This window comes from Canis lupus, chromosome 18, assembly GCF_003254725.2.
Source record: "Canis lupus dingo isolate Sandy chromosome 18, ASM325472v2, whole genome shotgun sequence".
Lineage (NCBI taxonomy): Eukaryota > Metazoa > Chordata > Mammalia > Carnivora > Canidae > Canis > Canis lupus.
The window spans coordinates 33,969,007-33,982,629 of NC_064260.1; the positions used below are offsets into that span (position 1 = coordinate 33,969,007).

Consider the following 13,623-nt stretch of genomic DNA (forward strand, 5'->3'; position numbering starts at 1 on the left):
TGAGATCATTTTGACATAACCTGAATACAGATTAAAGCAGAGCTTCTCTGGTTGAAGCTGGTGATGGAGGGGGTGGAGTGTGTGCTGGTGAATTTGGCCCTTCACTTACCTGCATGATGACAACCTGGGACCTCCCTGAATGCTAAGGTTTTGCAGAGAGTTTGAAAATCATCATCTTGGATGGTGTACTTTCCAGCTTGTACTCCATTATTATCAACAAACCATCAAATAAGGACATGCTTTTCCCAAAATAGAGACAGGGGTTTATAGCCCCTCTTCTCTCTTCTGGCCTGTCGCAATACTCGGTAGAGGAGACAGACAACTTATTTTTATCCCTGATTCCCAGAAGGCTTATCCATACTCAATACAGTTTTTCAGCCAAGAAAAAACCTTTCTAAGCCTGTGTCTGTCCTGTAGCACTTCACCAAAGAATGGATTAAAAATTCTGAAATTTCAGTAAGTACCAAGGTGACTCCTTTCTTTGGAAGATTTTTCCAGATACAATCAAGAATGCACAGGAAATCACAGTCCCCTTTGGGCTGTACACTCAGGGCCCTGGGGTGGCCACAGGGGCCACATAAAAAGTAGAGCTTGTGCTCTGTGCTTGGGGGCTGCGAGGATGACCTCTCCTAGTGTCTTTCCCCCTCCCTCGCTCCATGCTGGTTCCCCAGACTTCTAAGCCCCCACATTCTGGTTTCTCTTATTATGTGTCTGAAGTCTTGGTTCTCTGCTGGCTGCTTTGTGACTGGGATTTCACTGGAAGCCATTGCTCAAAACTGTTGCCTGGTTCCAAGTTCCCAGTATCAGAACAGTAGCCATGAGGTACCTAGCCTGGCACCCAAGGGCACCATCTTTTGGGATCCCTGCCCTTTGGCTAGGAAGGAGATCAGAGACTCAGAACTGAAGGCAGTCCTTGTATCTAGGTCTGAGGTCTCTTAGGTGGAAGGAGACTGGGTGTGACTAGAGTCGGCCACTCATTGGGCTTGGAAGTTTGGTTTTAAGCATCGAAGGGGGAAAAGGTGACTACATAGTCTATTCAAAGTTTCAGTCATGATGTCCTTGGGAGGGGATGGGAGTGGTTCAAGGCCATCCTCTCTAGTAATCTTAGTCGAGAGGGAGCCCAGGTGAGACCCACAGTGTGCTGATCCCTTCTTGTGCATGTACATCCATCTAGAAGGAGGAATGTGGTCAAGATCAATCTCAAGGGTAGCACTACAGGGATGACAGGTCAAAGGGGGCGGCCTGTGGCTGGAGGGACCAAGTCAGGGGGTCCCAGGCTTTGTACTGGTTGGGGAGGAAGACTGGCAGGCCACATCAACCCACCCTCTTTGATGGCTTTTCTCCAGTATCAACAAGCCAGCCTCAGATCAGGGTGGACGCACCAATCTCTCTACACCTGCTAACAGTACTGGGCTGCACTGCAATGGTGCCCCTTCCATGGCATTGTGCTGACACGGACAACACTGCTCCAGGCAAAACAGGCATCTACATGTGGCTGTAAATAACTTTACATCCTGGTGTAGGAAGTAAAATCTTCCAGAAGGATAGTTCTTATGTAGTGAAAAACAGAGGACTTGGTAATTGAAGACTAACCCCATGGTGAAAACCCAAGGCTTATCTTGATCTGTCAGTTCACCATGAGCTACTGATAGAGCCATAGCTAAGGCTTCCAAGGTCTCAGGAATCACAAAAGGTTCAAGCTGGAAAGAGAACAGGAGACCTTGAGACCATATCCCTTACCTTAACCAAGGGGGATGCTAAAGCCAGAGGGGTAAACTGACTTGTCCAAAATCCCACAGCCAGTTAAGGACACCATCTTGCCATTCTGAGCTAAGCGTAGTGTGGTACAGATGGCATGGGTTTGAAATCAGACAAGATCTGGATTGAGGGGCACCTGGGTGGTACAGTGGTTGAGCAACTGCCTTTGGTTCAGATTGTGATCCCGGGGGTCCTGGGATCGAGTCTCACATCAGGCTCCCTGTGAGGAGCCTGCTTCTCCCTCTGCCTGTGTCTCTGCCTCTTTCTCTGTGTCTCTCATGAATAAGTAAATAAAATATTATTTAAAAAAAAAAACAAAATAAAAAAAACAGGGTTGAAATCTGGCTTGATCTTTACCAGGGTTGAGCAATCTGTCTTGTCTGTGCCTACTTTCTCACTAGGTGATGGTGGTTGGTTAACAGTATTATACCCCCACACCTAAGACTGTTTGAAAGACTCATGTTATATATTAACATAATATCTGGCACACAGTGGGTCCTCCAGAAGTAATATTCACTTCCTTCTGAGACAGGGTCATCTTTTGATATAGTAATTGTAATAATCAAGACTTTTTTCTCCCCATAATTCCTGGAATCCAGGGTGCTTCCCCTACCCCAAGCAGCAAAGGGCATCCCACCTTCCTGTCTCAGGGAAGGAAGGCCACAGCCACAGATGGCCCAAGAGCTAGCACTCATTGGAGTTTTGATAGCTATAACTATTGAACTTAGGGTTTTGAATATCAAAAATCCTAAAGCACTCAAGGTCAAAAGTTGATGCTGAAAAAAGAGACTTGTTAGAAGAGAGGTACATTTAGTCTACTTTGCCCCTAGATGAGGTAAACACCCTGGGGTTAGGAAGGAGAGGAGGATGGGAGGGACGCCAGAGAGCTTAGATGCTGATGGGTCTGGAGAAGGGGCTCTATGTCCTGCTTCACCCTGGGTAGAGGCAGGGGAGAAGAGGCTAATATGAGGAAGATGCTAGAGAGGGGAAGAGTGTGGATAGAGTGCGTGTGTGTGTGTGTGTGTGTGTGTGTGTGTGACAGAGGGGGAAAGAGAGAGAGACAGAGTGGGGAATGAGTCTACTCAAGCATGGGAGGAGGGTGGAGGGGTCTGGACCTTTGCACACAGGAGACCTGGGATACATCTGCTCCCCTGGGCTGACACCTGGAGTCGAGGCAGAAGCCAGGACTACTTAGGGATGCCAGCCAGAGTGGTTAGAGAAGGACAAACTGAAACCAGATTCTGATGCTATCTTCCCACCCCTTGCCCCTGCTGTGCACTGTGGCGGACCCCGCGATAGCTCAACCTAGGGGTAGGGAGGGAGACCCCAAACTGATGATGAGCTTTTGGTGCGTGGAGGAGAGAAAAATCAAGAAAAGTATATATGTCTTGCAACCCCCTGAGTTTTGTGTGCACTAAGTATTCTCCAGACTTCATCTGCTACCTTCTTTTCTTCCTTCCCATGCAGCCTTCCTGGATAAACTGGTTTTACTCACTTGAATGATTTTTCTAAGCTTCGAGGGCTATGCCTTGGCTGGATGTTGTACTCAGCTGGTTTCCAAGGGGGCTTCCTCAGGGCAGTCCAGAGGCAAATATCCCCACACCAATGCTGGCCTACGTAGGACAGTGTGACAGTGTGACCTGCCTTCAAGGACTCCCAGGAGTTGGGACAGTGCCCCACCCACAGTGCTGGGGTTAGACCCTCTCCTGGTGTCCCAACTGCCTCAGCCACCAATTACTTTGGAGCAACCAGAGGTGGAGAGAGCTCAGTAAGAACTGACATTGGATTTCCCATCCACCTGACCAGATGGGAGCTCAGAACAGATTGAAATCAGATTCGGAGAAACGTAAGAAGCCTAATTATTTCTTGAACGTGAGTGTTGTGGTGGATGCAGACTCATACCTGACAGGTCTGCATATCTCATCAACAGGAGTTTGGTTTTGTTTTTGAGGGGAGAATAGGGAAAAAAAAAAAAAGCTGTGAAATTCTTGATTTCATCCTGATCGAGATGTCTCCCTTACAAGCGGCAGTGGTAGGAATGGACAAAATCCTCTCAGGGTCAGCTTCCTTATGAGGAGATCACACTCTGCCGCTCTGGAGATCTGAGTCTCCTCAAAGCCCAAAGGACATCCACAAGGCTCACTGGGCCAAAGAGTGCAAGGTGTGTGGGTTTGAAGTCAGACAGCTCTAGGTTCTAGCCCCACATCAGCCCTGGACAGCTATGTGACCTTGGGCCTGAGTGTGTGACCTTGGGCATGTTTCCTTAGTTCCTCTGAGTCTGTTTCCTGAGTACATGGGGATAATAACATTACCTCGTAGGATGCTTGTTTGATTAGTAGAAATCACGTCTACACAGCACTTAGCTTCATGTCCGACACATAATGGGAGCTCGATAGATGGCAGCCGCTTATTTAGTTATAATTATTACTGTGAGTTGCCCCTGGAAAGCCTTTAGTGGGGAGGATGTTTTCACCCGACTGCCTTCCTCTGAATCCCCTACTCTGACACCAACAGGAAGGCCAAAGGATGTTTTCATTCCACTTGACACAGACCCATGAGGGCTGCAGGCACAACTGGATCAGTCATGAGGTGTCGAGTCCAATCTCTTCACAGATTCCAGGGGTCTCCCAAACTGCTGTGCAGAAGTCCCAGGCTGCCAGCAGTAACCTTTTCCACGATATAAATGCCACCAGCCTGGCCTAGCTCATTTAAAACCACCAGCTTCCAATTATCTTCCGGCAGGGCTCCAAGCGCTTCCTTTTGGGAAGCTGAAAAGTAATCATAGTTATCATTCTAAATTGGCACCTTTTCTATTGATTTCCACATTATCATAGCACAAGGGGGCTCGGCAAGAACGTGGGCTAAGAATCATTATTTCTATTGGGTATTGTTAGCTATTTTTTCCGTTCACAAAAATAGGGACCACATGTGTTGGCAAAAAAGGGGAAGCCCTTAATGACAAAGGAACCGCCTCTGGTATCGTTCTGGTTTGATGGCCGATCTCTCTGCTGTGCTATTTTTCAGTTCTTCCCCTGTTTTCGGTGGCCTTATTTTTCAAGCATATAATACTGATGTTGTTGCCCTTCTTGGCACCACCGCCAACCCCAAATTATAACAAAAAGGATGATCTAAGTTTTCATATGTCCCACAATGAAATTCTTAGATGGTTTTGTTAAATTGAGGCACCGTGGATGTGGATTCCATTATCGGTTGGAAGACTCATCCTGGTTGTTTAAGATTTTCTGTCTGAAACCGATCTCTTTCTGGATCCCCAGAGTCGGGCCTCCAGCCAGAGGGGTCCAGCTGTTCTTGAGAATCATCTTCCAACAGAAGTGAAGCTTCTCTGGGACTCTCGGCTGGGGCACCTGGGCATGTTCTTAGAGAATTTAACAGAGCAGCAGGAGGAAAAGATGTAGCCTCAGAACTGTGCAGAGAAGGGATAAAACTAGTGGAATTCTGTGAATAGGACGGAATAGTTTTATAATGATGACTACCATTTATTGAGCAATTTGAGGTGCTGGGCATCATCTGAAGCCCTCTGATTAATATCAGCAAACAAGCAGTGGGTGCTCCGCAGGTGCCTGACTGTGCTAAACATTTTACATGAATTACCACTTCATCCTCACTGAAGCCCTCTTCTCACTGCCATTTTAATGGCCAAGGAATCCGAGACTCAGTGTTGCAGCCACTGGCTGTGCTCATTCAGCAGGTCTGTGCCATTTCACGCTGGGCTGAGGGGAAGTCCAGGGATGTGGTCATTGTATGGAGATCAAGAGGGATGAACTGCCGTCAGTGTGAATCAATACAGAACAGATACAGGTGACTCTTCCCAGGGGACAAATGCTTAAGAGCTGTGTGTAAATGTAGTTAAGATTCAGGTTTTTTATAAATCTCAGTGAGAAAAACCCCTTCTTCCCCCATAAGGGTGGGTACCATGTAAGGAGCAATTAGGAAGCTCTAACTGTGCAAACTGTAACATGATGGTCAAAGGAAAATAGGTTAAAGGTGATGGATCTGTAGGGCTCAGTGAGACTTCTAATTTGTTCTGAAAAAAGGAGGTTTGGTCTCCAGGTGATGGGGGAGCATGGCCAGTGGTGGTGCCACAGTTGCTGACACTCTTCTGGAAGGCGGTGCTTCTTCAACATATCCAGCAAGCTTCCCTGATGGTGGAGGCATACTCATACTCCCGAGATCTGGGCATTGTCCCAAAGTCTTCTATTTTGGGTTAAAGATTATTTTAAGAATTTTGCACAGCACTCTACCCATATCTCAGAAAATGGGATGTAGAGAAGATGATCGGTGTTTGCCCTCTGTCCTTCACTGCCTGCACTCTCCCGGTTTGCATATCACAGACTGAGAAGATAGCTCCAATTGCCACCAGCTCTCCTTCTGACAGTGTCTTACCTCCCACAGATTGGCTTTTACGTAATGAAAGACCACACTGGTCTTGAAAACCTGAGTTTTCTGGCCCACGTGGTCAGCCAGCTTCTCATTGCAGGTTTGTAAAGTTCGAATCTTTGATAAAGCAGTTGTTGTGAGCCTAATCAGCACGAGTCAAGTTCCCAGAAGCTGATCACCGTGGAGTGAATAGACAAGACAGAAATTCTGCACCTGCCAACCTAAGGACATGCCCTTCCAGTGATGACAGCCCCACGTAAACACAGCCACCCCACCCCAGAGGTTCGGTTCAAAATGAAGCTCAGTCTCGCCTGCTAAAGCTTAGCCAACGGGAAAGGTAAGGCTAGACACTGACAGTCAGAGGAGGGAACTGACAGGAGCAGGGTCAAGGGGAGATGGCTCAGTGACTTGGAGAAGAGGAGGAATCTGGAGCAGAGGAGACCAAGAGGAAACTCACAATAGTGTGCAGGCTACGGAGTCACACAGCATAGCAGCAATTTATCAAGTGTCTGTGTGGTGTGGACCGTGGAGGGTCAGGGTCAAAATTATCACAAGGGTCTACAAGCCCAAAGGTGTCCCAAATTGTCTACTGCAGATGAAAGAAATAATATGGATGAGGAGGCAATGTAACAGCACAAGGGAGGACAGCATGCTGGTTAAGAACATGGGCCCTGGTGCCCACTGCCCGGCTCTGGGTCCTAGCTGTGCCCCTTTCTGGCTTGTGTGACTTGAACAAGTGTGTAACCTCAGTCCCCTCAGCTGTAAAATAGGGATAAAACTAGCACCTGCCTCAGTGGCTTGTAGTCAGGACTAAACAAATGAGCTAGCACAGTTAGCATATGCATACACAGGATTAATACCGAAAAACAGTAAAACAATAAATGTCGGCTTTTGCTTATGTGATTACACATCACACGGACAATTTATGAAGCTCTGCTAATGAGTAACCCTTGGGGCTAGGCCATGGACTATGACAAGGGTGGAATCTATACACGCACAATGCATTGCTTATTATGGTCCATGGTTTATCCAACGTTTTATTTTTATTTTACTTTATCCTTTTTTAAAGATTTTATTTATTTATTTGACAGGGAGAGCCAGAGAGCACAAGTGGGGAGAACAGCAGAGGGAGAGGGAGAAGCAGGCTCCCCACCGAGCAGGGAGCCTAACTCAGGGCTTCATCCCAGGACCCTGGGGTCATGACCCAAGCCAAAGGCAGATACTTAACTGACTGAGCCACCCAGGTGCCCCATCTATCTTTTAAAAAAGATATCTCTAGAAGCTCTGATAATGAGTGAAATGCACACTAATTAAAATTCTTATTTAAATCATGGAATCTTTTAGTCACTGGGTGCTTTCTCAGATGCTGAAGTGCACTTACCAGCAAATGAAACGGGCATGGCTGACATTGCTGCAGCATTTACTGTGTGCCTGGCATTCTTCTAAGGGCCTCAGATGTATCAACTCGTTTAATCTTTACAACAACCCTAGCAAGTAGGTTATTTTTTTTTGTTTATGTCACCTGTAGAGAACTTAAGTGACATCTCCAAGGCTAGTGAATAGTGGAGCAGGGACTCAACATCAAACCACCCACCTCCTAAGCCTCTGCTCTGAGCCACCAGGCACATGGCTCCGTCACACGCAGCTCTGCAAGGTGTTCTGACATTTAAAATGGGTCCTCACACTTGGAAATGCAGGAAACCACCAGTGCATGAAGAATATGGTCAACCCTTTACAGGAGGGACAGTCGAGAAGGAAATTCATTCTAAAATGTATTACGGTTTGATGTAAGGGCTTCCCATGTGCTTGTGCCCACAGGCTCAGGCTTGGATCATGGGTAGAGGATGGGATGAGAGCCCAGAAGAGTTTGTCTCCAAATCCCAAGGTGGTTTGTCCCAGGAAGTCCCCGCTCTGAGACCCTTGTGGGAGCACGCTGGGCAGAACTAACCTGCTGGTGGCAGGTGGGTGGGACATTGGACTTACCGGCCGAGGCAGACTGTACTGGTACATTTCTGGGCGATAGGTGGGTACCCACTGCACCCCTGCCCTGGGCCGCGTCATGGTCCCCGGAGCGCTGGTCACCACCTCTGAGTAGGGCAGGTGCTGTGCTGAGCCGTAGGCTTCCTGGTGCCGGCTCTGGCCTGCGTGGCCCGCGGATGCCAGGCTGAAGGCCTCCTCCAGCAGCATGTGCATCTGCTGCCTGACCTCATCGATGGAGGGCTGGGAGCTCAGCGTGGAGGTCTCCGAGTGGCCTTTCACCTGCCTCGACCTGGCGTAGCCCCGGGGCTCGTTAACTCTGTCAATGTTGGTTTCCTCTATGATCTCAGGCTCCGTCTGTGGGATCGAACACATGCCCATTGATTTGTTAGTGAATGTTTCCTTCCCATCAATGTTGTCTGCACTTTACCCTAAAATATTCAGCTTGAACACATGCTATTAGGTATAGTGTTCATTTATGTTATCACCCAGGGACCCCATCCAGAAATTCACCCCACAGGGGTGATCAGCTAGCATTGTGTTCCTAAGGCTACATGCCAGCTCTCCAGGTGTGCTCCACTGGAGCTCGAGGGATGCAGCAGGCTTTGCTAACTGGCCTAAGGATGATGAGAAATGGCTTTTCATTGACATTAGTGGTATGGACCCTCATGCCTTTCAGGTAAAAGAATCAAGAGCCTAAAAAAAAAAAAAAAAAGAATCAAGAGCATCTGGTAGTCTATACCTCAACGGTTGATGCTCTAGACTCTGGACTCTCTAAATGGTCCTTTGTTGAGCCATTTAGGGACCTGCTGGCTGCCCGATGCCAGTTTTATCAGAGAGAGCAACAGAATCCTGCTTCTAGAACACTGATCTCAAAGTGTGGTACACTGAATCAGAAGCTCTGGAGCAGAGCCCAGCACCTTGCACTTTAGCCAGCCCTTCAGGAGACTCTCGTGCCTGCTCAAGTTTGAGACCAACTGATCTAGAATGTTCTCTTGTTTTCCTCCAGTGAACTTTTCACTTAGGAAGCAGCAGCACAACCTAAGTGGGCAGAGGCTGGGGTGTCATCAGCTTTCAGAGCAGGCTGCGCAGACTATCTTAGGCTCGCCTGCTGATGAATGCTTATTGAGTAAGTCTGCCTACATCTTGGTCTCTTGATCTGAGACTTGCTTTTGTGGTACCCTGAGAGTGAGGTTGTGGGAGAGTCCTAGGTCCACATCCACTCAAGCATGTTCCATGGCTGCTATTGTTTGCTAAAATAACTTGAGGGTTCCGTGAGAGTAAATCAGCATAGATCAGTTTGCCATCCTGCTCTCCATCCATGACATAAGTGACACGCTGCCACTTTAGCAAAATGAAACAATACAGATAAGTAAGAGGGGAAAAAAACCCTAAAAATCCATTAACCTTTGGTATGACTTATTCCACTCCCAAGCCTATCTAGGTGTGCCTGTAAACTCCTCCTCTGTACACACATACCCATTTAAAAAGATTTATGTATTTATATTCTGGTTCTGGGTGATTATTATTATTTTACATAAAATGAATCTGCTCCTACCTGGGTGCCACAATTTAACAGCTGGGTGATCTTGGGCAATGTCTTAGCATACGTTCTCCCATAAAGCAGGACCTGAGACATCCTTTATATACAGATCATTGATTTTGGAAAACAATTCCAGGGAATAGGAGTCAGGGCTTAGAATGAATAAACTGGGGGAAGGGAAAAAAGCCGACCAAAGGCAAGTACTAAAATCAGTGATTGCTGTGGGCAACTGAGGCTTAATCCCCCTGGGGACCCACCAAGGAACCATGCAGAACATGGTTTAGGACTGTATAGCAAAATTTTGTTCAACAGCTCTCATCCTCCATCTGTCAAGAGTTGCTCCAGAAAGTGTCCTTGCACTCTGAGATCTGTGCAGGTGCCACGTGGGTGCGATGGGCTCCCATGGATATCCCTTGCAACAGAGACAGAGAAGCCTCAGTGCAAGAAGCAAAAGCTAAGTGACTGCTAAGGTGATGTGGTCAAGTTGCTGCTGCGGCGAGCAGATGCTGTAGCAAGGCCAGACCTAAAAGGTGTGTTGAGAAGATAGAAGCCAGGGCATAAAAGATGTTCCAACCAGGAAAGTGACTTCACTTTCTCTTGTGTCAGTTCCTCATGTGGAAAGTGAAGAAAGTAGCATGTGCCTCCAGGGGTCTTCCAAGCATTAAGTCCACTGATACGTACAAAGGGTTTAGAACAGCAGTGTACGGCAAAACACGGTAGTCACCGTTGTCACCCTGTCGTTATTACCTTTATACATTCAACTGCACCCGTTTCTCATCTAATTGCTGTGCACCAATCTCTTGGATCTATGAGATAGAGCACACCATGAAAATGTCGCCAGAGAACTCATTCATATAAAGGGATCTTTCTCTCCTTAAAATCTATATGTGGAAGGTCAGAAATTTGTTATCTTTCCTATTTTGAAAACTTATTCACTTTCCTTTAGTATTAAATGAGTATAAGTGGATTAGAGAAGAAACAGAAAAGACATAAAACACTGAGAAGTGAGACATTTTCTGTAATCCTATCACCCAGAGTCAAGGCGTGGCCATGGTTCAAGATCAAAAGATGAGGTTCTCTGTCAATCCTTCAGGTCTAGATTTATCAACAAACATCTCCAAGTAAGAATTGAGAATATGGTTTTTATAGGAACACAAGCAAAAATAGCTTATGGAGTAGAATGCAAAATTACTTTTGCCATGATAAACACACTCAAAGGCATTTCATACCTGGGTGCCTGCCCCCATGGGGCTCTTACAAATTGGGGATCTTTAGGGAAAGGCTGGAGATGGCTCTCCTGGAAACGTGCTCCCTGATGGCGTGGTGACACCTTCTAGGGTAGTGAATGCAACTTCTGAAAACAATTTTCCCTTCACAACGCAGAGGACATTTTGGACAACATTTCAGACCCCGGAAGGATTTTAGGAGACCATGGAATCCAAGCCCCATTTTATAGATGAGGCAGTCAAGGCCAGGGTTTAAGGGACTTATCCAAAGTCCTCCATGGGTGGCGGTGCAGAGCCTTGCTCTCCCAGCTGCTGTCCCTTGACATCTGGCTGCACCACGTTGCCTCTTACATTTCCCCATCAATGCTGGTTGCTACCCACATGCTGCCTTTCCTCTCTACATCCCTGTCTCCCTAATAAATAATGGATGCTTAATGCTAAACTACTCCCAGGTGGAAGATTAATGGCACTGGGGGGAGCTACAATTTTTCCCACACCTGAGCTGTGCTATGCATTTCCAGTCATATTGGTGGATCTGTTATGTGAATTTATAGTTGTACCTTAAGCAGGGCAAAAATATACTTCTTAGCAACAACTCCCTGTTCTGCCAATCTCCCAGGAGCTCTGGGGTAGGGCCGTGCCAGCTTGGGGGGTTCTTCGAGTAAGGTTGGTGGGGAGATATGACCTTCGCTGAGAAGGTAGAGACCCTTTCTCCAGGCTTCCACTGCATCCACCCCATAACTTCCCCAGCAGAAGTCAACTTCTGCTTCCCACCCCAGAGTTTCCATTTTGTATGGGAGGAAGCTTCCTTTTTGCTGGAGGGCCCAATGTTCAATACCCCAAGTGACCTCAGTAGGTTTGCTCCAGCCTCTTCCTGTCTTCCCACTGTTCTCACATGGTTTTTCAGTCTCTAGACATCTACTGATAGAAACAAGACAAACTGTCATTATACCCTGGGCTCCCCCCTCATCACACTTGTATTTGCTTATTTAATATCCATCTTGCCCAAATCTGGAGGCTCCCTGAGCCCATCTCACCTATTTCTTAGGAGCTTAGCATAAGGCACATGGCATACTCAAAAAAACTTTGGGAAATTAAACCAATAAGAAATTCTGTCCAACTGCCCATGGGGTAGACCATGAGGTTAGGATAAAGGGTCCACACTCCCTGACACATTCACCCCAATGCTGATGAGCTGTATAGAGAATGGGCAAGTCACATGAACTCCCAAAGCCTCAGTCTCCTCATCTGTCAAATGGAGGTGCTAAACTTTGATCTGGGAAGGACCTTCTGATTCTCACATTTACTGTTTCTTGGACTCTATGTGCTCCAGGAGGCCCGGGTTCCTCTTCCTATCTTCATTCTTGGGGGAATCTCATGTCTATTCATGAAGGAAATAGCCCTGCCCAACTTCCTTCCTCACCTTGAAAGATGTGAGCAGTGATAAATTTGCTCTCTTATTTAATAGACAAATATTATTTCAATGAGGCCCTGTATTGGGAGTTGTGGATACAGCCAATGAATAAGATGGTGACCCTCCCCTCAAGAAGCTCCTAGTACTATAGGAGAAGACAAACAGCAAAGACAACAGCAATAATCATACCAGCTAACATTTATTTACAGCTTATGTGCCAGGCACTGTTTTAAGTGCTTTATATATAGTCACTCTTTTTCTTTTTTTTTTAAGTTTATTTATTTCTAATATCTATACCCAATGTAGAGATTGGAGACTTTGAGATCAAGATTGCAACCTTGAGATCAAGAGTTGCATGCTCTACCGAGTGAGCCAGCCAGGCACCCCTCATTCTTTTTCTCTCAATAACCTATGAGGTAGCAACTATTGTCCTTATGTTGTTATAGATGAAGAAATTGGGGCATTGAATATGTTGCCTATAATTGGCAGAGCTGGAATCTGAACCCAGAGAGTCTGATTCCAGCTCCCAAGCTGTTACCTATTGTATATACCTAAACAGATTGATTGCCATACCACCGATATGGGCTGTGACAGATGGGACAAACAGACTTCTGTGACCAGGAGGACATATCATAAGATAATTACTAACAGATTCCTTGAAAAATGGAAAACACCTATATATACACAGAAAGCTCTTCTAAGAGTGAGCATTTAATAATTATTAGCTGCTGTTATTGTTGTTATGTGCCTCATCGCATAGATGGGGATGAGCTCCTACAGTGCTGAGCCTACGTCTCAGGCCTATATCTACACTCTCCAATCTAAGCCCAAGCCCAAAGCTAGAAGCAGGAATCATCTGATGATCTGAGAGATTGTCAGATGTCCCGGATGAGTGACAGAACTTCACATAGCAGGTGCTCAAATCTACTGGAAGACCTGTCATGGGCAAGCCTTGACCTGGGTTTTCCTCACCCATCCCCGAGGACCAGATGGTTGTAGCCATTTTCCAGATAAGGTATATCATGTCTATACTCGCTCAACTTGCTTACCTTGCCCCAAGCCCTTCTCCCTAACTTGCACATCTCTGAAAATACCTTTTGCTTTTATTTGGCAAAAAGGGGGAGACAGGAGCAAAGACAAACCCCTGGTGTCGGCTGCTGGTTGGCTTGGCTACAAGGTTGAGGGCTGAGTCTGAGACACAGAATGTATTTTGAAACCTCTTTAACTTGAAGTTTACCACTCTTGTTTTTCCAACCTCTCGAAGCACTGGGGAACTATTTTTTTGTTATTATTATTTTTATAAGTTC

General features: G+C 46.5%; 1 protein-coding gene across 7 annotated transcripts in view; it reads right to left on the bottom strand.

Annotated features, from left to right (window-relative positions):
• The window catches only part of KIAA1549L (KIAA1549 like), a 268,498-nt gene that overhangs the window by 21,766 nt on the left and 233,109 nt on the right, over window positions 1-13,623 (bottom strand). For all 7 annotated transcript variants that reach the window (XM_049096726.1, XM_049096725.1, XM_049096724.1 and 4 more), the window contains one exon: window positions 8,140-8,490. In XM_049096726.1, coding sequence (XP_048952683.1) covers window positions 8,140-8,490 — 351 coding nt within the window. The remainder of the gene's footprint in view (window positions 1-8,139; window positions 8,491-13,623) is intronic.